The sequence below is a fragment of the Peromyscus eremicus genome, chromosome 1, assembly GCF_949786415.1.
Source record: "Peromyscus eremicus chromosome 1, PerEre_H2_v1, whole genome shotgun sequence".
Taxonomy (NCBI): domain Eukaryota; kingdom Metazoa; phylum Chordata; class Mammalia; order Rodentia; family Cricetidae; genus Peromyscus; species Peromyscus eremicus.
In genome coordinates, this window is record NC_081416.1 from 63048252 (window position 1) to 63074712 (window position 26461).

Below are 26461 nucleotides of genomic sequence, written 5' to 3' on the forward strand. Positions count from 1 at the left end.
GTGGCATACACCTGGATGTTTCTAGGACACATTTTTCCATTCTCTTTCCCAGTGCTGCCCAAAGTCCAACTGTTTTCTCCTTAGCTGCTGGAGTCTCCTTATCTGTCTCTCTGCTTCTTCCAAAATGTTCTGTGTCCTTTGTGGCCCTTGCATCCAACCTCACTTGCTTCTTGCCTTGTGCAAAGCCCCAAGTGACCTTAATTCTCTGGATCAAAAGAGCAAGCTCTGATGGGGGCCCCCAAACACCTTTCCCTGGCCTTCTCTCAGCTTGGAAACCATGTAGCAGGGGCCAGTGTACATCACTTAGGTGCCTAGGCTCATATGGGTTCTTGTTCTACTCCTTCCTTCCTTCCTTCCTTCCGTCCCTTCCTTCCTTCCTTCCTTCCGTCCCTTCCTTCCTTCCTTCCTTCCCTCCTCCCTCCCTCCCTCCCTCCCTCCCTCCCTCCCTCCCTCCCTCCCTCCCTCCCTCCCTCCCTCCTTCCCTTCCTTCCTTTTCTTCTGAGATAGCATCTCACTATGTAGCTTTGGCTGGCCTTGAACTCATCAGTTCTACTCTGCTTCCTGAGTGCTGGGATTAAAGGCCCGTGCCACCATGCCCAACTTGCTCTACTCTTTTGAAGTGAACTGGAAAGTAGCCTGTTCCTGCACAGGGTTGGCAGGCTAACACAACCATTATTGCCCTAGGGAAGCCCCTCTAGCAGGAACCACCAGTAGCTATGGTCTTTGAGTGACTGAGCATGCAGGAAGGGACCAGTGGGCACTGAAGCAGAAAAGGAAAGGGGAAGGAATCCATCAGACGCTCTGAAGGACACAGTGGGAGAAACTGTAGGAAGCTCTCCTGTGGACAGCAGCAGTGGAGTTAGTGTTACTTGCAAGGTCAACAGGGCATGCTGCAGGAGTGAGGTTAATAATCAGGCCTATGGCAGGTGGGTAGGCCTGCCACAGCAGTGGAGATGGATTCAGGCTTCTCGAGGAGTAGCTGCTGGGCATGACTAGTAGGAGGAGTTGGGAGTCACAGAAATTGCTGGACTCTGGGCCAGATGAATAGCTGTAAGAGAGGTTACAGCATGGAGGGCTGGGCATGGAGTTCACTGTGTTCTTGTAAATGTGGAGCTATGCTGGGGGTGGGAGCTGTGCTTGTGTCCTGACAACCTCTGTGGTATAAACTCTACTTTGTGGGCAATCCTAAACTACACTGTGACCACTGCATTTAACAGCCAGCTCCCAAGATTCCTAAAGTTCCTGTACTGGGTCTGCAGATATAGGAGGCAGGCCTACCATCAGATGGTTTTGATGTGTCTGAGAGATGCAGATGGACTGCATCCCTTCATCAGAATTTGATGTGCCCAGCTCTACTTCATGTACTATACATGTATCCTTCTATACCTTATGAGGGGAAACAGGCATCCAGCTAGGTCACAGCAAGTCAGAGAGAGTAAATCTATGCACACACGCAACAGTACCTGACTTGAAGTACTTGAATCTGTACCTAGCACCTGCACGTGCTCACACTCTTGGACCAATGCTGAGGGCAACTTCCTGAGGACAAGAAGACTCATCTCCTACCTGCTTCCCCCAATGGGGGCTGCAGCTGGTTATGGACATAACCTAAGGCCATGGACTTTCTGGTTTCCATAGTAGCAGGCAGGACCTTACCACTCTCACTCAGGAGATTGCTGCACTTATAGGTCATAGGAACACTGTGCTGCCCACTGACAGGATGATAATCGTGGTAGCCTAGCCTAGCCTGACCCTGCCCCAGCCCTATAAGTCACTCCCACCAAGTGAGCCTGGAGCCCAAGCCGAACTCTGAGTGGCCCAAACACATGTAAATATGCTTATGGTACTCCAGGGCAAGGAGTGTCTCATGGGAAGGATCCAGGGTGACCACACGTACACCTTAAAGCGGAACTCACCGCAGTGCCGTTGTTGTCCCGGAAGACATCCTGGTTGAAGTAGTCGAAGAGCTTCTTTTCCAACTGGAGCACGACCTGCCGGGTCAGAGATGCTTCAGTGCCCGCACAGCTCCCACTCCTCAGGCTGGGTGTGGCTGGTGGCTGCCCTTAGTCATGAGCCACTTACCTTCCGGTCATTGTCTGACTCCCGAAATATCAACTTTACAACTTCATTGGTATCAGCAGCCCGGACTGTCTGCATCGTGGCCTTTGTGCAGAGCGTCTGCAAGAAGACAAGGGTGCTCAGTCCCCGTCTGTCTACCCACTGTCCCAGCTGGTATCACCCAAAGCCCATAATCAATGGTTTCCCAATGTCTCCAATGGGAATGGAAGGGGATTAGGGTTCCTTGACACAAAGGTTTCACATCCACTCCACAAGATGAGCTTGACAGTCTTTGTGGGCTATTCCTCAGAAGGCCCTCCACCAGGCTACACAGGGACCTGACTGTGTGTAGCTGATAGTGTAACACAAATGCAATATGCTCATGCTTCTACAAGAGGCAAGGTTTTGTTAGCAGTGCCCATGCCAGGCAGCAAGTTGAGCCCTTCAAGGGACTGGCTCCTTGCTGTTGCTGGCTGCCCTGAGCCCTATAGGGCTAGCTAAGGCTGTCAAGATGTAGAAGGGCCATGGCATGGGACACTAAGCCCAGGAGGTGCAGAGGTAGATGGTCAAAAGGTCAGAATCTCAGGAGATAAGTCCTGGGCTCTGGTCAGGAGTCAGGAGAACTGAGCGCGGGTGTGACAAGGACCTAAGAGGGGCAAGTAGCCTGATGAAATCAGCAAATGCTCAGGCTGTCTGTTCCACCAAAGGAATGGTGGCTATGAAGCAACCACAGCCTTCTTGTTGCATGCTTGGCTGTGCAGTCCTTTGGTGGTCCTTGACCAAAAGCAGCCAGCTAGAGCATTAGTTGATAATTAAATTCATGCCTGTTTGAATTAACCTCAATACATGCAGGAAGGGGTCAAAGAGGCCACCCCCCAAAGGCAGGACGAAGTTGGGGACTGCCCCCCTCCCCCCCAGGCACAGGAGCCACTAGGAGCAACAGCCTTCCCCCTCCCCTGTGCCCCAAATACACACACTGCAGGGGGCTGGAGCGAAAACAAGACACTTACAACACAAGTGATAAGGCAACACAAGATTCCTAGAGACAAATGCAAAACACCTCTTAGACAAATGGAGGTTCTAAGTAACTGCCTCTTGCCTTGATGGCGAAGATGAAGGGAGTGGCTACTTTCTTGGCCAACAGAACAGTTGCACAAAACGTGTATAAACAGCCAAGTCAAGGAGAAAGCAAGAGCCTATCACCTGGACTGGGATTATAGGAGGAACTACTTGGTGCTAGTGACAGTCCTCAACTGAGCCATATGTAAACAAAGTATTTTTATTTTTAAACAAAGAGAATGAGTTTTACTTATAAGGAAACCAGTTTACTGGAAGAATCTGACCTTTTAAGGTCTCAATATTGCAGGATCCCTTGGAGGTCTGTGCTGTGAAGACGCAGAATTGCTTAAGTTCAGGGCTCTGCACCCTCATTCCTGCCTGGGGCCCACCAAGGTGTCAGATACCCAATTGGAACAATCCCAGGTGCTCCTAGGCAGCTGGACCAACACAGTACCCATCCTATAAGGTGGATGGGGACGAGGGTGAGTGGAGCCAGCCCTATGTGCAGCATTCTAGCCCAGGCCTTCACTCCCCAAACACACTCCAGGCCAGGCCATTGACATTCAGGGCACAGATCAGCTAACCCAGCCAAGGCCCCAAAGTGGCTTTTGGACTCTGTGTCACAAATCAGTCTGGCTGCCTTGGAACTGTGGAGGATTAGGACAAGTACCCAAACAACCAGGGCCATCAAGGCCACCCAGCCCCCTGCATCCCATGGAGGTCTTGGCCCATCCTGATGCTAATGCGCTTAAGTGGCTTAAGCTGATTTCTATGAATGGGGGAAAGGCTCTGGGTGGGGGCAGGCAGGCAGAGGGCCATTGTGACCACTGCAAGATGGTTCAGGAAATTCATGGTTGTGTCTCCTTGAAGGCATCTGCCCTCAGCTGTTAAAAACCCTGCTTTATCTCACCAAGCTGGCAGCTCCCAAAAGATCGACATCTTGAAGGTCCCGCAGAGCTGTGTAAGAGCCAGCCACCCCGCCCCTTTCTCCCACATCCCTTCCCATGGAACCTCTCCATTCACAGGTTGTAAAGGCTCCATCAGGACTGAGCAGGCAAAGCGGCCTTCTCTTGGCCTTTCAAACCCGGGAAGTCGTGACCACTCATGCAGAAAGCTGCCAGGCCCAGCCTTTCCGGCTCAACCTAAGGAAGGGATTTTAACTCTTTTGAAAAGAGAAAAAATACCCCAAATGCTATTTTTAAAAAGCCATCTAAGATCCATTTTTACTACCAATGGCTTCATCACAGGGCACTGGAAGGGTAAGCTTAACCCTCAAAGGGTTTTGTCTCCTGGAATATGCTAGGATCACCATGTGCCAAGGATGGTCACCTGCTTTCCTGGTTTCTTCTTGCTTAGACAGCTACCAAAGCATGATGCCTAGTCTGGCGTCCCCAAGCCCAGGACACTGATGACAGTGGCAGACAGCTGTTTTTTGTGCTATCAAACCACACAATTTTTACAGCTCATTAGATTTGCACAAAGCTACCCAGTAATCAGATGCCCTTGTGTGAGGGTAGGCATTGGCCAGCTCATCCCAGGAACTAAATCTGTTCACCTTCCCTCCACTCAGCTGTCACAAACACTACTCACAGAGATCAAAACTCTATTAAAGGCAAATAGCCTGTTGGCCCTGACAGCAGACCAAGCCTCTCAGATGTAATGTGAAAGAGTCTGTCTGCAAAAGCAAAATTTACCTGTGCTTTCTTTAAAAAATCTCTATCTATCTATCTATCTATCTATCTATCTATCTATCTATCTATCCAGACAGACAGACAGAGTCTCTCTATTTATGTTGCTCTGGCTATGTAGACCAGGCCTGGCCTTGAACTCACAGAGCTCTGCTTGCCTCTGCCTCCCCTGCAAAAAAAAAAAAATCTTTAAAATGGCATTTACTTGTGTGTGTGCACATGTGAGTGGACATGTGTGTGCGTGTGTGTCACCATATGCATGTGGAGACCAGAGAACAATTTGTAGTTGTCAGTTCTCTTCTTCGACCACTTATGTCCCTGGTATGGAACTCAAGATCATCAGCCTTAGTGGCTAGGCACCCCCACCCACTGAGCCATCTCATTGGTCCTTACCTGCACTTTTTGACACACAGGTATAACTGGGCTAGACAGTAACAGTCAGCTGGCCTCCAACCTCAGAATAACCAGATTCCAGCCCACTCAAGGTCCTTCCCATACTATCTCCTTATAGGGGCAGGGGAGGAGATGGCTTCTTAGTCCCAGGACAACCTTCACATGGCCTCTGGACATTTTTGAATCTGCTTTGGTGATCTGGGGACGTTTTAAGCACGCTTGTAAGTTTTGGAGCTACTGTTGATAATAGTGGTTGAAGCACATTGTAGAAATATATAAAGAGATATTAAAACCTTTGTATCAGTAATGGAATCCAGGCAAGGCAGCTCTAACCTCAGTGTGAGTGCATCTGGCTAGGCTGTCCTCTAGCAGTTCCCCAGCTACAAAACACAAACCAAGCCACACTGCAGCCTCTCTGCAGTATCCAGCACACCTGCCTCCAAAGCCAACAACATTCTTTAAAAAGCATCTTGTGCATGCTTGTCAACAGCTGAAAGAGTCCAGAATTGCCTTCACTGGGCAAGTTTCCCTCTGTACCTGGCCATGGCATATGGTGGGCTCCACCAGGTTGGGTTTCCAAAGGATCATATAGCCCTGGGCTAGGCAGACAGGGACTCCTAGGTCAAGCTTTCACGGTCATTCTCTATTGGCCTCTGGTGCCAGGGCTGGAGTGGGCACTGCAGTTCTGTGTCCATCGATCACCTGGACATGCTGCATGGGTCTACTTACCAGACTATAGGGTTTTTCAGGAAGCCAAGTGGTCCCAGCACCCTTGAAACTGGCCGGGTGTCAGGCAAGTAACTAATGGGCTTCTTGGAGAAATAAGAGGGGGTTAGAGCAAAGTAGATGGGGGTCCTTGGAAGGAAACCCCAGCCTGAACAAAGGCAGGCCAGGGCTAGGCAGGAGCCTAGAGTCCAGAGAGGGGCTGCAGGAGCCTTTGGGACGGAGGGAGCTGGTGGTGGCTACGAGCAATGAGGGTCTCAGGAGAACCCTGTCTTTAGGCTGAGACAGTGGAACTGAGCTAAGGGGGGGCAGTAATATGGAAAGGGGGTGGCCACGGCAGAGATAGCATGGAAGGAAGACGGACCAGCACTAAATTGAGAGGTGATGGATAGAACCATAGGGTGGAGCACAGATGTGGGGCCCATCCCTGTGGCTCAGGAGAGGCCAGAATAGAAACAGGGTGTACACAGCAGCTGGGACCCAGGGGTCTTCTCACTCCTCAGAGGCAGAGAAAATCCAAACGTGCCTCGAAATTGCCTATTTCATTCACCCAGAGGTACAGTAAATGCACCTGTATTAAAGTCATTCCTCAGTAGAGCATGGGGCAGTGCCTTTTGGATAGGGGGTGGGGTGGGCAGAGGAAAGGTTGGGGGGGAGGGGCTAGGAGGACAGGAAACTGACGTCAGGATATTAAAAAAAATTAAAAATTAAAAATTAGAGAGAGAGAGAGAGAGAGAGAGAGAGAGAGAGAGAGAGAGAGAGAGAGCACTAGGCTCACAGGAACAGGATTCAGGCCAGAAGAGGCCTCCAGAAACAGTGAGGCCAGGAATATCCATTTCTGTACAGTGACATGGTCTGACCCCAGATTCTTTTGTGGTGCTTTATTACTTTTTTTTTTTTTTTTTTTTTTTTTTGAGACAGGGTTTCTCTGTGTAGTTTTGCACCTTTCCTGGAACTCACTTCATAGACCAGGCTGGCCTGGAACTCACAGAGATCCATCTGGCTCTGCCTCCTCAGTGCTGGGATTAAAGGCATGTGCCACCACCGCCCGGCCTACTTTTTTTTATTGAAGATTCATACAATATATTCTGATCATGGTTTCTTCCCCCATTTCCTCTCAGATCCTTTCTACCTCCACACCCATCCAACTCCATGCCTTCTCTCTCTCTCTCTCTCTCTTTAGAAAACAAACAGGAAAATTTAAAAAGCAAACAAATCAGAATAAAAAACAATGAAAAGGAACAAGAAACACAAACACACGCAAAAGCAACACCCATGAAAACATAAAATTGGAAAACATAATATCCAAACAAAAGACCAGTGAGATAAATAATCAAACAAAGCAATACAAGACAAAAAGAAATCTACAAAAATACATAGTGCTGGGATTGAGGCCTACCCTTGAGTGTGGTCTATATACTCGGTGAGACTCCACTGGAGAGAATTAATTTTTCCTTTGCAAGTGATTGTCTATTGGAAATAGCTTCTTGGTTAAGGACAGGAGCTCATGTCCAATTTCTCCCTCAATGCTGGAACCCATATGAACCTGTGAAGGCCCAGTGCATGCTGACCATTAAAAGTTTTTGTTTGTTTATTTGTTTTGAGACAGGGTCTCTCTACATAGTCCTGGAACTCACAGAGGTTCCAGTAGACCAGGCTGGCCTCAAACTCACAGAGATCCACCTGCCTCTGCCTCCTGAGCGCTGGGATTAAAGGCGTGAGTCACCATACTCCACGATGGCTATATTAAACTTGTTTGTTACTCAGACCAGGATATCTGCTGGTAGCTAGATGGATCAACGCCCCAAGGATGGGTGCCTATCCCTTGGTGACATCCAGGGTTCCCCTGGCATCTTTGCAGAGGGAGGAGGCATCCCAGGAGTGATCCTGCCAGGGCAGGTGAGCAACTCTTTGAGGGGACAGAGGCCCGAGTCCTCAGCAAGGGCTTAAGCACAGGCTGGCCAGCATCAGCACCTGCAGTTCTCCAAGAGCCTCTGGATATCTGGGAGGGAACACAGCGAGCATCAACTCCTCACTGGGCCTGCTTGCCTGGCCTCTGGCTAGAGCACAGCATCGCTTAGAATTTTTCCCAGGGGGCACATGGGCAGACTGGTGGACAGCTCTGGACCTTGCACAGCCACCAAACACTCCATTGTCCAGCCCAGGACTGTGCTCTGGGAGGGGTTGACGCCTCCATTGTCTAAGGTAGCCTGTCACTCACCAGTAGCTGCACAAAGCTGTGGGGGCAAGGTTTAATCCTGACTTTAGTCAGCAGATGAAAACCAGAGGCCAGATGTCCCAGGCTGTTTAAAAACCCAGAGCCTCCTGGCCTCACTTTTTTTTTTCTTTCCTTCAAGGGGGCTTGTGGGGTGGGAGTAGGGGGGTCAAGAGTTAATTACAAAGCAGTACCACCCCCTAACAGACATCACAGGCAGCAAGGGGAGCCATTCCAGGGCAAGATAGAAGTTAAACTACCCCCAAGAGGATTAGGCATCCCTCCCACCCCAAGTGGAACCTGAAGGGAACCATGTCTGTAACTCCATTTGCAGAAGCCAGGAGACCAGGCGCTCCAATGCGTACTCTATGAGCAAGCAGAAGCAGAGATTCTAGGGCTCCCTCGCGGCTCTGCCCAGCCAGCAAAGCTGCCAAGACAAGGGCAGAGGAGACACAGCAGTCAGACCTGACCCGGCTGGTTCCTAGGCTCGAGGGCCACACAAAGAACAAGTAACTCCTCAGTGGTAAAACCACCTTCAAACCGAAAATGCAAAGCAAGCTGACTCCTTGAAGCTGTGACATCCCCTGGTCTTCTAAGTCACAAGACTCGTGTGGGTACTCTCCTGGAGGAGCACCCCAGCTGTCTGTGGTTTAAGACCTCACCTCACTGGCACTTTGTGTTGAGACAGCCTGGAGCACAGGCAGGAAAGCTGCATCTCTACCTCTGTGGAACCCCCGTCTAGCCAGCTGGGCACCAGGTGACCAAGACTGACAGCTTCCCCTAAGTAAAACCTTGTTGGGCACTTCTGCTTTGTCCCCTACTCAGTCACAGTCTATGCCACTAAAAACCAGGCAGCTCTGGTTCCCACAGTGGTGGAGATATCCATCTGTTGGCAGCCTCAGGCTAGCTCCCTGCAATCCTCATCCAAGGCTCTAGGATGGCCACACCAAGTTCCAGAGGCTTCTCCGTGGGTAAAGGTGTCAGACGGTGGGATGACTGGTTCTGTACTGTAACCAGTAGAGGTCTGTCTGCACACGGGAAGTAGTTAAGTGGCCTCCTGCTCTTGAAAATGGTGCTTGACTCATAGGCCCATGGACTACCTGGCACTCACAAGCTTTGCATGTGCCTGTGGGAGGATAAGGGAAGGAAGGAAGTGGGGTTCCTGGGGGAAAGGAGTGGAGCTCAGCAGGGATCCACTCCAGGTAGAGTGTGGGGTGCTTGCTCCTCATGTGGGCCTGCCTTTGCTTGTTTTGGGCAACAGCTGGTGGGTGGGCTTAGAGATACATCTTATCAAGTTTTCATGCCCATCCTCTAAACATGACCCTGTTCCTGAGCCATTATTCCTCTGACAACTTCATGCAAGGAAACATGCAGACCCTCTGATAGCGTGAAATCAGGAACAAAGGCCTGGGGACAAAGGAGTGAGGGTGGCTGTGGCCGGCCAAATTTCAGCCACACACAGATGTTCCTAGGAATGTCTGAAAGCTGATGTTTTCAAAAGAAATGAGCCTTAAAACAACGTCTTCAGTAGTGAGGAAGGAAGGCAGTCCCAGCAGCATGGTATTGGACCCCTGCGGGGCCAGACCAACATTGCAAGTTTTAGTGATGGGCTGTCCTGGGCATCCATCTGAGCTGTGTGTCCCCCACCACAGTCTGTTCTCTTTCCAAGATGAATTTTGCTTCATAGCTTTACAGTTTAGTGACATTTGATCTACACTCTCCAAGACTTCCAACAACAGTGATCACTCAAGACAGGAAAACTTTATATAGAAACTCTGGTTTGAGACAACAACTGAACCACATTTAGCTACTGAGGGGCAGCATTCCAGACTAAGAGGGGTAAGGCTGGGAGTGAGGCTAGAATGGCTGTGCTACCTCCCACTGTGCTGTGAATGGGGCAGGAACTCTGAAGAAAGTCCCTGGGCCAACTGCTCTTCCATGGTACTGGCACAGAGTGGGGCAGGAAGCAGGGACACAGAAGTGCTTGTGCCCAGTGAGGCTCCTCTGACTCTGTCCATACATGCCATTACTCACGAGTCCCCTGCAGCATCCATACTCAGCTACAGATATGGTGGCTGTATCCCATCTCATCAGCATGCAAATCCATCAGTGTCACTAACGAATAGTGACACTCATGGCTGTGGGACACACAAGGGTGGACATGTGCAGGTGCTCACTGACATGAGGACAAGCTTCTCCATGAAACCTGAGCTGTGCAGAGATCACCTGCCTTCCTAGCCTCTGCTGCTCTGCAGGTGACTGTGACTCTCTCTGACCACACAGCCTCTGCACAGGGGCCCACCAGGTCAGAGGACACAGCCAGCAGGACACAGACCACTAACAATGAAGGCTCTGCTTTCACTCTAGGACACTTCTGGGTATGATGGGCTTTGAAGTCTCCTAAACAAGTAAACCCCTTCTGGCTTGGACAACTGAAGTCCATGGGATGAGCCTGCCCTGGTCTAGGCAGCCAGACAGATAGCAGCTGGTATGTGGCAAGAAACTGCTTGGGCCAAGGAGGCCCATCTTGTATGTATAGCCGGCACCTTGACAAGAGCATGTGAGCCTAGGACAGGCTCCTGACTGGAATGGTGGTCACGGACAGTGCAGAAGACACCATCCTAGTTCAGTCTTCCTCTTCCCATCCAAGGCTTTTAGCTAAATTCCAGTCAAGCAAATGTATAGAAGTAAAGCTCCTCTAGCAACCTTCCCACAGCAGAGATGACAGGAGAGCAGAAAGGGGCCGAGTGCAGTCAGCTCCCAGGCAGCCCAAGGCTCTACTGAAGGAGGGATGGACTCCCAGCAAGTGCTCCTAGCCATGCTGACAGTTCCCACAGATGTCCCTTGAAGCATATCAAAGGACAATCCTTACCACTAAGCTCACATTTTGATGTCTCTAAAATGAAGAACTGACCCAGAGAATAATCATTATGTAGGTTAAAAATAGTTCTCTTAGAATACTGAACATTAATATAAATTTGGGTTCTACTACATAATATGCTGTTGAATTAATAGAATGTTTTCCTTGGAATATTTCCTGGTGATGCTAACAAAAAGGCCCCCACTACTGCTGTTGATGCAGGGTGCTTAGACACTGTAACCCCCCAAGCCAGACATCTTGGATCCAGAACACACTTGCCTCACCAATAAAACAGTGGATGAAGTCCTTAGGTTTAAATGCAGGTCACTGTGAAACAGGCACCAGGGATTTAAAGGTTAAAATGTGAGAGCCCTCACAGTCTGTCACTGTCCTATGATAGCCACTTAAATTTTAAAACACAAATAAGCATTGTCTAACCATTCCTTGATAACTGGTGTCTATGAACATTATTTCAAATCATATCATGGAGTGGACAATAAGGCCAATTGGCAAGTCACTCAAGTGACAGCTCTAAGATGGAAGTATTCAACATATGAAAATAGTATCTAGACAAATTCCCTGACATTAACTGCACCCCAGTCAGCACACACATAAGAGATGCTCATCTTGACTGCTGTTCTATGCCCTTTGTGGTGGAAACCAGGGTCCTGGATCCACAGGAAACCACGTGGAGAAGCCACTGCCATCCTTATAGAGGCAAAAAGCCATCATGGAGCTGGCAAGGATAATATCACATCAGGTCTAATTGTGTCTGATAAAAACTTGTGACTTAATAGTACATACAAACAGTACTGAATTCACCCTGCCAACCTTGCATACCTTGAGCATGCACATAGACACATACAGCTTCTGGATGGCCAGCCCTTCCAGTCTGTCATCTCTCTTGAAGTCTAGATGGGGGTCAGTGGGTGCCTTGTCCCATAGGGAAGTTGTCTGTGGCCAGGCTATAGGAACTACAGATACACACACCAGCATTACAGCCACTACGTCACATCTGCGGCCTCTCAGGTGCCCAGTAAGGCACAGCACATAAAACATCCTCACTGATCCAAAACCCGAGTGTCCTGGAGCTAGCCTAACTAGCTCATATGTGCTTCCCTGGGCAGGGAGTCGTAGCAGTACAGCCTCACTTAGAACAGGTTGTAGATTGGTGGCTACAGGACTGTGGCGGCTGACCAGTCCACCCTCGGTGAGGCCAGAAGTTCAGACTGACTCAGCAAAACTGAGGGCAGGATTTTACATGATTTCTTCAGCTTTTTGGAATGGGGCTTCATGTGACACAGGAGGCCTGAGAGCAAAGCAGGTCTGGCCACTGGAGCTTCCTTCAGGCAGGCCCCATCCATCACCCCAGTTCATCTCCTCTGACTATCCAAACAAATGAGGTCCAGGTGAAGAGCCTCACCATCTTGGAGATCAGAAGAAGCTACCAATGATGGCAGAGAAAACACCTGCTGGCCAGCTAGCACTGTAGTCACAGGGTGGGGCATAAGGGCTAAGTTCACATCCGCTGTGCAAAGTTCACGTCCCACAAGTGCATCAGCCATGGATGCTGTTTGGAGAACTGTCAATCAACAGTCACAGAGGCCCATTTTCTGTCCTTCCCCTTGCTGGACACTGTCAACTGTTCATATGAAATGAAACAGAGTATCATACTGTTCATATGAAATGAAACAGAGTATCATAAGGACTCTGTTATTTCCTCTCCTGAGGCGGCTTGCCTTGCAGCAGCTGGACAAAGATGGACATGGCACTAATGAGCTTGAGTGACTTGTTTGTCCCACCAAGGTAGGACAGGACCTACTTTTATAGGAGTATGGGCACAAGCTGAGGCTCACATGTAGCAGGCACCCACATCCATGGCCCAGAAGTGTCTCACAAGACTGTGTTGCCCCTGTGGATCATGCTCTATTGTGGATGGAGGTATATCTGCAGCAGGACCCCTTCAGGATGTCCCCTAGGATCATGAGGCAGGGAAGGATGGAGAGAAAGCAGAGCAGAGTCCCCTCAGACTCTTAGAGCTGGGACAGGCTGTAAGTATGCAGCCAGACAAATCCTTGAGCAGTGAGTCGAAAGATCTAGCTCCTCTAATAGGGTCTTGGAATAGAAAAACACTGGCTAATTAAGGTATACAAATTGATCTTTGCAGAAGTAAATACTCTGAACATAAAATCCAAACTGTTGTTATAATTTACTGCAATACAGCTGATATGACCACCCCTATTCAGAAACGGACCAACTAGGTCTCCTTCTGAAGTCATTAAAAATACAATAATTTTAATTAGGAATTAATTATGCTACTGCCATTACTTTTCTAAAGCCCTCAAATTGGGTGGTACTTTGTGTACACCCTATTTGAGGCCCCAGGACCTATGCTTCCTGCCACCTGAATGCCCAGTCTCCTGCAGGCAAAGGTGGAATGAAATGTCCACTTGACCCTGTGGGAGCCCTGGCTAGAAAGGAAGAAGGGCTGCTACTACAACTAGCTGCAGGGGACTAACATGAGTGTGCAAAGTGTTACAGGAACTGGTGAGCGCTGCAGTGCAGATCTGCCTGCACTCTTGACTTAAGATAGAATTCTAAGGGCTGCTAGCCAGGTAAAGCAGACCCTGAGGGGCTCATGGGAACTCTACTGGACTCTGACATAGCAGTGCCCACGTCACATGAAGCCCAAGTTTTAATGCTCACTCTTCACTCTCCATAATACAGGCAAAGCTCCATATCACAAAGGGCTGCTGAGGCTTACCAGGGTAAGGCCAAGACCAATCACTGAAATGCTGAGGAACAGGACTCAATTCACATAGCTGTACGCACACAGCAGGGTGGCCATGGCTGCCACAGCTACCCCTGTTTACTGAGCCCCTGGGGACATGCTGGTTGACACCTAGGCCCAAGTCCCTCTTGTTATGGTCTGAAACATGCTCACAGTACTTGTAGGCTGTGCACACAGGGGCACAGCAGAGGGTTTGGTCGAACAAGGACCCAATGACCACAGGTAGCCAGCACTTCAGCTGGACCCCACACAAAAATAGTTCACTGGCTAGTGTAAGGGGCTGAAAGGGTCCTGTGGAGTCATCAAAAGTAATGAACAGGTGCAATATTACCTCACTGGCTGACTTTCAGGAGCCCCTGGATACTAGTAGTATCTGGACACCAGGCAGCCTGAGCTGAGCTGGCTTACCGTTTTAATGGTCTTCATCACATTGTGGCTGTGACACTGAGGATCCTCTCAAGTGCTCATCATAGCTGGCATAGCCAACACTGAGACCACCTCAGTGCTACTCTGCACTGTGTCCCAGGAGTCCCTCTACTGAGGAAGGCATCTGCTGAGACCGTGGTGCCTTCACTGGGCCCTGCTCTAAAACAGGTACAGCTGGCATCTGAGCGTGTAGCTGTCAGCAACTGGCAACAGGGTTTTCAAAGACAGCCAGCTTCCAAAAATGCATCTATCACCACTACTGAAGGGGAGGTGATGGAAAGCAGGTGTGGTGAGCCCAGACCATGCAGAGACAGGCGCGGATGGCACCGCTGTCACTCTGCGTCACCATGGCCAGCTGAACACCCCAGCTGCCAGTTGCCACTGTGCAAGGCATAAAACATACCCTCCAAGCAATCCCAGCAGCAGGACTGTGCCGGAGACTGCATTATTAATTAGAGTAATGGCGCGTGGTCCTGTTACACGGCAGGATAATCGTGTTTAATTTGTGTATGTTTTAATTATGGCTTAAGCAGTGCCAAATTTGATCACAGTATCATCTTTTCAGTTCTGCTCTGCAAGCATGTTTGCATTAATTTGCATTTGAAACATAAGAAGCTGCTCTTCCTGGGAGCAATGCCTCACAGCTCTACACACAGAGCCTCTTTCACAGGCCACCCATCCCATCCCCACACTCCTCCCTCACTGCAAGTGACAAGCAGGTCTCTACTGTGCTCCAAGAGCCCCCAGAGCCTAGAGGCTGGTCCCTTCCTGGAGGCACCCCGGAGCCTGAGCCCGCCCTCCCTGCAGGATGAACAATGGCTGCATTTAATGCATTTAATTTACTGAGATTGGGCTTAGCTCATTGGCCTTTCATTGTTTTGGAGATAGATTTAATTAACCTCTGATGAATCTTGCCAGCCAGTGTGATGGCGTGAGACCCCAAGGGCCAGGGCTATCAAATGGGCCCTATTCCCTGCAAGACTGGGATCTCCTCGCCTGTCCAGGACGGCAGGAGAACTGAGGGGGCTCTGTTCTGGGTGGGGGACCCAGTGGCCTAAGAAAACAAAGCAAAAAGCCTAGGCTGGGCCAGGCACTGACAATCCATCTCCACTTTCATTTTAGGAGGTAAGCCACCTGTAGATGAAATACCTGTATGTATTGGGTATCTCAGGCACCAGCCCACCCACAGCCCCAGGGCTGATTTTCCAGAAGACACACACCTTCCTGCAGGGCATCCTATATTCTGAGCAGCAGACCTTTCTACTTATGACTGTGTCTGTCTGTGGCTCTTCTGATTTCTCACTCTTCTCATTTTTTACTCTGCCTTTCAGAAATATGGAAGTCACTTGGATGTGACCTGCCAGAAATGAAGGTACAGAATCCCTAAGAGCACTTGGGTAATGGCTGTCTGCAGGTATGTACACTGAGGCATCTGAGGAAGGGCTTGGCATTCCAAGCGGCCATGTCTATGAACTGGGGTTCCAGTCAAAGGCCCACAGAAGCCATCATAGGCAGTGCTCCAGTAAGCATGGGCCGGCTCGGCTGTATGGTTCCTGTGGGTCCTCAGGCAGTTCTAGGTGGGGTGGAGGCTTTGCCTTCTTTCTTAGCAGAGGAGTACATGTGGTAGAGCAAGACAGAAGACAGAACAGTGAGCCTGGGAGATGTGGTAGGACAGGCTTCTCAAGTGGGGTAGTGGGAACATGGAATTTTCACACTGGGCTGGTGACGGTAAAATCACAAGAATACAGGCTCTTTAATCTCAGAGCTACAACCTTTGCTTCACTAAATGGGCTTTTAAAACCTACACTAATAAATTGTTTCCCACATTTTTGATTTGGTTGCTTTACTTATATGATAAAGTATATTCAGAATATAAAGGTAAGCTTTACTGGCTAAATGAATAGCAGCTATCCACAGGTCTTAAAGAGCCTCAAAAACCTTCCAGGAATTAATGCACAGATCTAAGATATATTCATTTATTTATTGAGCAAATAATCCAGTTTAAAAACTACTGATTCTCCTCCCACTCCTTTGCACGTGTCAGGTGGATAGCAGAGACAAGGAGCTCCAGGCCTCCAAAGTGAGAAGGGACGCACACCAGAATTAGTGACTTTAGGAAGAGCCACAGTCATCAGGCGGGCAGCATGCCAGGTCAGCAAGTGCCCAGTGCCAATGATCTCAATGCCCTGTTCTGGGGGCCTCCCTGAGGAGGAGGCTTCCTTGGGGGTGTTACAGCAATGTAGATCATGCTGTCTCATTCCAGTGGCTTTGAGAAGAAAATTGTAGAGGGTGCTGTTCATGGAAGCCCAGCAAAGCTGATATGACCACAGCACATCAATGCCAGAAGGCCCCATATGGAAATGCAGGCCAAGCTGTGCCTAAGGAAAGCACCCACAACAGATGACAAGTGGCTGCAGTGGTCCCTCCTCAGGCAAGGCCCAGAGCCCAAGGTGAAGTATAGTGTATACAGCCCTGTTACTATGTGTCGTCTATACCTGGAGGGAGGTGGCACAAAGACGGTGTGTTTAAGAGCCCTGACAGTGCAGGTACCTTGCTTATGGCTGGAGAGACTCCTCCTCTACACTCTTGGGGCCTCTCCCTGTGCCTGGAGACACTGCCTGTCCCTTCTGTGGGAGTCTGTACAGCAGATCACAGTGCTGCCCCATCTGGAGTGGGATAGTGCCACAGATGAAGCACTGTAAAGAAAGTTGGGGCTTGGCTGGAGACCCTGTGTTGTGGACATCTCAGAACTGTGTTTCCAAGATGAATATAGACATTTTATTCACGGGCGAGGAAGCTGAATTCCAGTGCAACATGATAGCAAGTCCACGGGACATTTTCTCAAGCACAAAGGTCCTTGAATTTGTACTACAACTTCATCCAGATCTGCCACTGGGTAGCCCAACTACTTGGCTCTGTAAAACCTGGGAAAAATGAAACTTGAACTCTGGATCCTTGGCTGCCTGATACTCAAGGCCATGTACTCTGGAAGGGATAGTACAGGCAATGTAGCTGCATTAGTCAACACCATCTGCTCAGGCATGAATGGGGACAATGTCCAGTTAAAAGGGGTTAGCAGCAGGCTGGGTTCAGTGAGAGTTCCAGTGAAGTAGGAACTTCACTTAAGAAACTTAGAGAACTCCTGTCCCAGAAGCCACCCCTCCTCTTGGAAAACCTCTGTCCAAACAGTGAGGACTGCAGGAGACCTGGGTGGCTTTGCAGATGCATCAATCTGCCATCAGGTGACAATGCACCCTCCATGAGGCCAGTGCAGCTAGGCCAGTGCTCCAGACACATCTAACACTTAGCAGATTACCATAAAGGCCAACAGTTCTCTGACAGACCAGGAGGCAACACTGATTTCCATGAGTTGCCTGACTATTCACAGAGGCAGCCAACAACCATGAGACACAAACCATTCATACCTTGAGGAAAGGGGACTATGCAGTTAGGTGAGATCTCCTGGTGCTTTCTCTAAGTCCCCACAGTCCCATTCTCCAGTCCCCATCATGGTCTGACCCACAGCAAAGGAGCGGTAGCTGGAAGACAGGGCATCTCCCACCCACCACTCTTTGATGCCTGTTCCAGCTCCACCATCACTTGGCCTCCCCAGTATCCCTGCCTCCAGCTCAGCCAAGTAGCCAACACAGCTCTGGCTGGAAGCTAATAGGAAGCTATATGGTACAGGTCAGGCTGATGAACCCCTGGGCACTTTCTAGCTTCCTTGGGTTTATGATAACTGAAGCTGTCCAACTCTTGCCCAGGTGCCATAAGGAGACAAAGGACAGGCAATGAAGCTAACGGCCCTGGTGAGCTCCCTCCTGACTCTGCATACAGACCTAGAGTATGGAATATCCATGTGTCCACTCACCCACACAGCCAAACTGTCCTCCCACAGAAACACATCCTGAAGGACAGATTCAGAGAGTGCTCATTAGCCATTCTGAGTCTGTCCAGATGGGCTGCTTTTTCTTATAGCCTGCATTCCACACAGAAAGAAAAGTCTACTGTGAAAAAAGATTCTCTGACCTTTTCCCAACCACAGACAGCTCTAGGTTGACCAGCTTTGGCCTTCTAAGAGTCCTTTACTTTCACAATGGCCACTCTGCTCCAAGTGGAAGCCTCTGGGGAGGCAGGGAAACCACTGTGTGCAGCAGAATTGCTGGCCTCCAGCAGCAAGCTGGCAACTCAGCTCAGAAGCTTGGGAACAAGAAAGTGGAGGTATGGGAAATGAGTCTTTAATCTGACAGTTTTAGAAACTGCATCTGCTCCTTGGTATTCCTTCCTCCTTCATGGCTGGGTTTAGATACACTGCTACTTCAAGGAGACTGAAGTGACAGTCATGGACCCTGTATGGGTCTGAGCTAGGTCCTCTGCATATTTGTTATGGTTGTGTAGCTCGGTGTTCTTGTGGGACTTCTAACAGTGGGAGTGAGGGATGTCTCTGACTCTTCTGCCTGCTCTTGGGACCCTTTTCCTCCTAATGGGTTGCCTTGTCCAGCCTGGATATGAAGGTTTGTGCCTGGTTTTATTGTAACTGGCTATGCTTGATATAGCCCTGTGTTTGGTTGGTATCCCTCAGAGACCTGCTCTTTCTCTAAAGGGAAATAAAGGAGGAGTGGATCAGGGGGAGAGCGGAGGTTTTGGGGGTAGAGGGGACTGGGAAGAGTGGAGGAGGGGAGAAATGCAGTCAGGATATAATGTAAGAGAGAAGAATAAAAGAAAAAATGATGTACTGCTACCAGGAGCCATTGAACACCCAGGATCCCCCTTCCCACTACCCACTGAAAATCCAGGGGAGACCCCTGCACCCACTGGGCATCTAGAGAGACCCCTTGTACTACAAAGTTCAAAATGTACCCTGTGGGCCTGCCCTGATGAGGTACCTGCAGCTTAATTAAATACAGAAGGATTTTAATGGCACATCACTCATTTCTATCAACCAAAAGGAGAAAACCCGCTCAGCTCTGTCTTTAAAAAATAATTTTCTACTGAGGATGGAAGATTAATGTGTGACAAGATTTGGAACTAAGACTACTAATGCAAAGATAGTAATGTGAAGTACTGCGTGACTTCATGCTGTTCTTACTTGGCCTCTGCATGCAGATTACGTAGTGTTGCCACATGCTTGAAAGATCCCAGGCAGGGTGGTATGGAAGGTGGAAGGGGTAAGTGTCTCACTTTTTGCATCTCCAGTTTTCTGTCACCAGAGAAGGTAGTACATCCTAATCATATTAGAACCAGAGAGAACGGCAGGAAGAAGCCAGACACTCAGTTACCTGTCCCAGGCTCAGGATGCCAGCACGCATCTGGTGACAGGCATGGACCTCACTACAGAGAAATCTAGCCCTTAAGCCAACATCATAGGACTTGCTTCCCTTGGCAGCACACCCTAGCCACATAGTTTCCTTCCAACCTCAGTGGTCACATCACTTGTCTTGGCGCCAATGTTTGCCAGCTGCAGTCACTCTAGGGATTCCAGGACCCTGGCACCCAGCCTAGAGTTCCCATAGTAGTCAGCATAGCTTTAGAGTTCCCCAAACCAAGAGAGCCTCAATTGATTAAATCAAGAAGAACAACCAGTTTCCTGGTGTTTGATGAGGATTAAGCAGTGGAAATCCCAGGGGGAAACAGCCCAGAGCTCAATGGTCTCCAGCTCTGCAGCAACACACAGTGGGTTCCCCAGGCTTTTTTCTATAAGGGACACTGAGCCTGCAGGATGCAGGGACGCCTATTCTGATTGGTTTTTCGAGACAGGGTTCCTCTGTTTAGCCCTGGCTGTCCTGAAACCAGAGTTGTAGACCAGGCTGTCCTTGAACTCAGAGATCCACCTGCCTCTGCCTTCCAAGTGCTGGGATTAAAGGCGTGCACCACCACTGCCCGGCCAGGAGGCCTATTCTTAAAGCCAGTAATGGCTGACTGGCTGAACAGCTGCACAGACCCCTCTCTCCCCACCTGGCAAAAATTTACTTAAAAAACAAAAATCCATAAACTATGAAAATGCTGACATGGAAGTGGCCTAAACAGATAGCATTTCTCTGCCACAATTGGTTCTGCCACAAGGGAACTCAATGCCCAGACTGAGGAGGCAACCCATGCTTACCTACCTCTACAACAGATTTGGAATCCAGGCGGAAGTTGAAATCACCAAAGACAAAGTAGGAAACTTTCTCAAATCGCTGATCGATGATTCTGGGAAGAGAAAAGGAGACAGTGGTCACCTGATACTGCAATGCTGGCCAGCCTAACTGGCCTGGGCCAGCTGCTCCTCCATGCTCCCCAAATGCTTCCTGCTATAAAGACATTATGGTGATTGTTTCTTGCACTCCTAAATCTAGCGCAAAGGCTACCATCAAGCACACTGCAACAAACAGCACTTAACTGTCCTCATTGGCTGTCCAGGAGGATGTGGAAATCAGCAGTGCAAGCAGGACTAGACAGACACTTGAGTGAGAAGAGCATTCAGAAGAAAGGAAGTGGAGAGCTTGTCCCAGGAAACAGGTATGCTTATGTCTGCATGTGGGACTCTGTGCCCACAGCAGGACACTGCCTCAGCTGCCCACAGTTACCCTCCTTTTACAGCATGAGCTCATTCTTACTCTGCAATCACATTCCACCCAGATGCTTCCAAGTCACAATGGGGAACACCTGTAATAATACAAGGGCTAGCCCATGCTGCTTTGCTGAAGGACTTCTCTACAAATTCTCTACCAATCACAATCACTTTATGAAGAATTTTTTCCATCGAGATATAAACACACAAACATTTGGCAGACGGACACACAGCAGCTTCCCTTACAGAGGAGCCGAGTTTCTCAACTGCCACGTGGGGCAGCTCTCCTGCTCCTGAGGCAGGGTAAGTGATCCTTGTTTCTAATTTGAAAGTGAAGCGAGGGTCACTTACAGCACGGCTTCGCTACCCAGACACCAGCAGAACAAAAGTGTGCCTTCTGTTCAGAGGCAGAGGACAGCAGTAGTTATTCCAGAATTCACTGGCCACTCCAGCCTTATCTATGCTACCTGCTGTGACAAGGTCCAAGGTAGAAAAGAGACAGGCTCATGTTTAAAATAAAGTAAACTGGATAGACTGTGGAGATGGCTCATTTGCTTGCTCCACAAACATGAAGACCTGAGTTTGAATCCCCAGCATCCACTTAAAAAGCCCCATGCGGCTGTGTGTGCTTATAATCCAGCATTTTGTTGAGATGGAACGGGTAAAGACAGACAGATACACCCTGAGAGCTTGCTCCCTGGCCAGCCAGCCATGCCTAAATGACCAACTTCCAGTTGAGGAGAAACTCTGTCTCCAGGCAGTAAGGCAGACAATGACAGAGGAAGACACTCAACACCTTGCTCTGCCTTCAACATGTGTGCTCACAGTCACATCCATGCACCACATAAATATGTGATACACACAACACACATGAAAGAGAAGAGGAGGAGGAGTGGGGAGAAGAAAGAAGAGGAGGAAGAAGAGGAAGAGAAAGAAGGGGAAGGGGAGAAACTTGATTATTGAGCAGAAATCAGACAGACTTTCTCAGTCACATTGATTCAAGTGTCAGTGGCTACCAGGAAGCCCAATGTGTCTTGCTGTGGCCTGGCTATTGCTACCCCTGTTACAGATGTGCTGCTGTCAGCATCAATGACTACCACCAGAGAGTGTAGCCTTGGGGTGGGGTCAGGTATCTAGAGCTGAACTCAGGTTGCAAAGGAAACCTGGAAGAGGCAGCCAATGAAGCACCTGCTCATTAGGAAGGACTGTCTCCTATGTGGAATTGTTATGGCTTGGGCTACACTGCTTACTCAGTGAAAGTATAAAGGGTGTCCAAACCCTGGGCTGACAGAATGAAGTCACCAAGAGGAAATCAGTTACCCTGGAGAGGAATGTGGAGAGTTCTGTGGGCCATGCATCCTGAGGGACTGGAGAACTCTGCCCACTGGCCCAGGCTGGGAAGAAGTCTTCTCTACTGAAACTGGACTCCGCTCTTTCGTTTTCATGTCTGTGGGGCCCTGTGCTTGGCTATCGCTGTGGGCTTCCCTCTTGTGGCCTGTTGCTGCTGCTCCTTTCCACTTGCACAGCTTGAACCAGGCTCCCCGTGCTGTGTCTTTCCCAGTGCTGTATGGGATGGTCTGAAAAGTACAGTTTCTGCTCTGACTTTCCTACAAGGCTGACTGGTCTGTCATTAAATAGTCTACCACTTCCTGTGCAAGCTGCCTCACATCACAGAGCACACGGGTCGGCCTAGGAAAACAGTGGGAGACTACCTACTCTTTTCCATAGATTTAAAAACAAACATCTATTCCTATACACCTTTGATTCATATGACTTTTAATAACAAAGTTTTATTGACATTCTTTTAAAAATTCCTTTAGCTTTTTCATATTCCTCTTATGTAAAATTTGCTGTGTCCTCCAGCCAAATTCCACAAAACATCTAGTTGGAATTGCATTTAATTTAAATATTAATTTACAGAGAAAGTCGCATCTTAACAGCAATGCAAATGGCTGTCAGCTTATCTACTTTTAAAAGGGTTTCTGTGAGGGAAGGTGGCTGAGGAGTGAAGCCCTTTCACAGCAGCGAGGTCTGAGTCTGGTTGGGCCACAGGCTGTGCTCAGCTTTGCCCCTTCTGCCCTTCTTCTTCCTGCTCACCCAGTGGGTGCCAGGGCTGCCTGGAGTAGTGAGGGAAGTGGGACCCATCAAAACAGGACCCTGTTTGTCTCTCAGCAGGAAGAACAAGGAGAAGAGACAGCAAACACAAGTGATATTCCAAGAGAGGGAGAGAATACTAAGAGTTAAAGGTTTGATGCAGGATGGAGAGCAGTGATGTAGAGGAGGGGTAGGCTAACCCAAACTAGAAACCCACTGCTTTGTAAGCTAATTTAAAAATATAATAATAACTTAAAAAGAAGTTTAAATAGTGGTACCCTAACAGATGGACAACGGTGCTCCAAGAAAACATTAACTATTAAATGAAAATCTCCGTGCTAAGCATAGGATACTGCTCTATAACTTACTCATCAGAGAGACTCCAGAGGCCCCCCAAATAATACAGACTATTATCTACGCTCTTGGTCGTCCACCTTAACTACATGGTAAGACTGAGTGTTGCACTTTGGTTACAGGACAGTGGTTCTCAACCTGTGAGCTGTGAACCATTTGAAGGTCGAATAACCCTTTCACATGGGTCACTTAAGACCATCAGAAACCACAGACATTTACATTGTAATTCATAACAGTAGCAAAACTACAGCTATGAAGTACCAACAAAAACAACTGTATGGCTGGGAGTCACCACAACACGAGGAACTGTATTAAAGGGTTGCAGCATTAGGAAGGTTGAGAACCACTGTTGTAGGACATAGAGAAATCAATCTGCAAATGACCAGGAAAATCTACCATGTTTTACAGTGCCCTGAAGGTATATGCAGGTTGCTGGGGGAGAAAAGACAGTATGGTCTTATCCAATGCTGGACCCTGAATTGCTACTATACAAAATGCTATTATTACACAGGCAAGATATGCCCACGGGTGTAATAGTGGCATGACTATTCTGGGAATAATCAACTTTTCCCCTTCTAACTAGCCCATGAACAACTAGTTTCTGATGGGATCTGAGGCTGCTCTACAGGGGAAATTCATGACTGATGCTGTAAACCTGGTGAAAAGTCCAAGGCTGTGGAGGTCTTAAGCCCTAGGGGAACCTTCTACTGTGGTTTTGCTAAATGTCCATGTTATCAAACTGCCTTCTAATTAGATATGTTTATACCCATAGACTGCTGCTCTCAACCTTGGTCAGAGACTTGCCGAAGTGGGCAGTGATTAACACAGAGACTCAAGGCTAGTCCAAGAGCTGAGGATAAGTAACCGTTGAGTGCTCACTCAGCCTTAAACGGAACATCTTTATCAACACCAACACCACCCCTGCCCATCAAAGCTTGGGAACAGTGTAGAAGGGAAGCTGGAAAGAATTAAGATCTGGAGGATGGGGGACAATGCTGTAAAATGCCGTCTTCTGGACATGACACATCTGTTACACTCAGGAACTCACAACGGCTGGGAAACCAGCACAAGATTAAGCCATCCAACAGTTCAGTGCAGATGGAGATGGCGCTACCACACCTAGCTAAAGAGCCACTGGCAGCTGATAGCTGGTGGGAAGGGAGAGTCAATTTTCTTAGAAGTGTGGCCTCCGACAGGGTGCCCATGCTCCAGTGGATGACCCCACACCCACGTGCATGCAGGCAGTACTAACAGGACTTAGGGAGTTATATCTTGTAAAGGACATGAAGACGAAGGGGGGAAGGGATATGGTAGGGGTTGGAGGAAGGGACTATAGGGGACAGATGTATGAAATAAATAAAAATATTTAAGAAGACACAAAACAACAACAAAAGCACTAATTCATATCACGATGCTGACTTAGGGTGTGAGAAAGGATGTAATTGGTGAGGACACCAATGCTTCTAGCAGGGACACATAGGTGCTGTGTAATGGGTACCAAGTTCTACTAGGAGTCTAGAGAAAGTGGAGAACCATTCTGACCATATGTAGGAACCAGAGGCCTGCTGCCCACCCCTTGCCCTTCTTGCCTCATTCTCCCCTACACTCAAAAGGTTGTTGCCTGCTCTATCTCCACAGTTCAACTGGTTTCCAACATCTCACTTGCGTTCTTTGGAGCCGTAGACTATCCTCCCTGACTGTGGAGGGCCAGCCTGCCCTCCTCTTGGGGGATGGATGGGGTCAGACACTTGAAGCAGGCAGCTTGGGGCCAGTACATTTGTGAGACTCCCATGGCCTGGACATAGTGATGGGCTCTTTGAAGATGGGCCTGGGCCTCTCTTCCCAATAGAGTGCTGTGCCTATGGCACTGAGCCATATACATGCACCTCCTCCTGCCTCTACTCTTCCTTCTTGTCTTTCCTCTTTTTCCCAACTCTGTATTTTAGAGGAAAACCAAACTGGAGCAAACCTCTAGCTTGTGTAGCTGCAGGGATGGCTGAAAGAACAAATGCTATCACATCCTGGACAGAAACCCTTTGTATGTCTCAACATTTACTATCTGATCTTTAAGCCCAAATATCTCCCATGAGAACGCACAGAACAGAGGTGGTGAGATGGCTCAGGGGTGAGGGTGCTTGCTGTACAAGCCTGGAGACCTGAGTTTGATACTCGGGACCCACATAAAAGTGAAAGGACAGAACTGACTCCATGTCCTCCACATGCTCATTGCGGAATACTCGTGTACCTTAGGAAATCCAACATCAATAACAATAAAGACTCCTGGGTGAATGAAGTTTACTAGTGATTTTTCTATTGCTGATTGTTTTCTAGTTTGGGGAGTCTTGTTATAAAGAATAGCTTGGCCTAGAACACCTGTCTCTGCCTCCCAAGTGCAGGAGTTACAGACACACACCATGCTTCCTTTGCTTACACTTCTCCACCTCTCTTTTCTAACTTTTTTGTTTTTGTCTTTTTGAGACAGAGTTTTCGCTGTGTTGTATTCCTGGCTATCTTGGAACTCACTCTATAGACCAAGCTAGCTTCAAACTCAGAGATCCACCTGCCTCTGCCTCCTGAGTGCTGGGATTAAAGGTGTGGGCCACCACTGCCTAGCTACTTACACATCCTTTTTTTTTTTCCAAATGTATTTATTTTTTTTTCATTTTACATACCAACCACAGTTCCCCCTCCCACTATCCCCCACTTCCACTTCTCTTAATGGGAATGAACATTACAGATGATCTGAACTTTTCATTGTCATGAATGGCTTACACACACATGAATGACATACATACTTCAGAAGCCTTGTCCCACTCAGGCATGTGCTATTGTACACATCACAGACACATCACTGGTGTGTTTATGTGTACAGGTTGCAGACATGTACATCCAGCTTCATAGTAAGAATCTACCTCTACAGATGGAGGGCTTTGAAGGATTCATGAGCAAAGCATGCAGGAGAGTTAACTTGCATTCATCAGTACTGATTTCTTGAGCCAAATACATTTGACTACATCTTCACTTTCAAGGGTTCTATCTCTTCTAGAACGATGTGCACAAACCACCTCAAGCTCTGAGCTGGGGAAGGGCACTTAGGCTTTTCCTGTGGTCAGAAACCATTTAGCAGGTGTTCACAGCTGCCCAGAGGTTATGCTGAGGCATCTTGGGAGTCTAATGGCACCCACAGGCCAGAGAATGTGGAATAAGCCGAAGTTGAGCTCAGCATAAGAGCACCACAGGAGGAAGT

General features: G+C 48.7%; 1 protein-coding gene across 3 annotated transcripts in view; it reads right to left on the reverse strand.

Annotated features, from left to right (window-relative positions):
• Nucleotides 1-26461, reverse strand: part of Inpp5a (inositol polyphosphate-5-phosphatase A) — a 194837-nt gene that overhangs the window by 17865 nt on the left and 150511 nt on the right. For all 3 annotated transcript variants that reach the window (XM_059264992.1, XM_059264995.1, XM_059265001.1), the window contains 3 exons: nt 20321-20405; nt 2083-2178; nt 1917-1991 (listed from right to left, as the gene is read on the reverse strand). In XM_059264992.1, coding sequence (XP_059120975.1) covers nt 1917-1991; nt 2083-2178; nt 20321-20405 — 256 coding nt within the window. The remainder of the gene's footprint in view (nt 1-1916; nt 1992-2082; nt 2179-20320; nt 20406-26461) is intronic.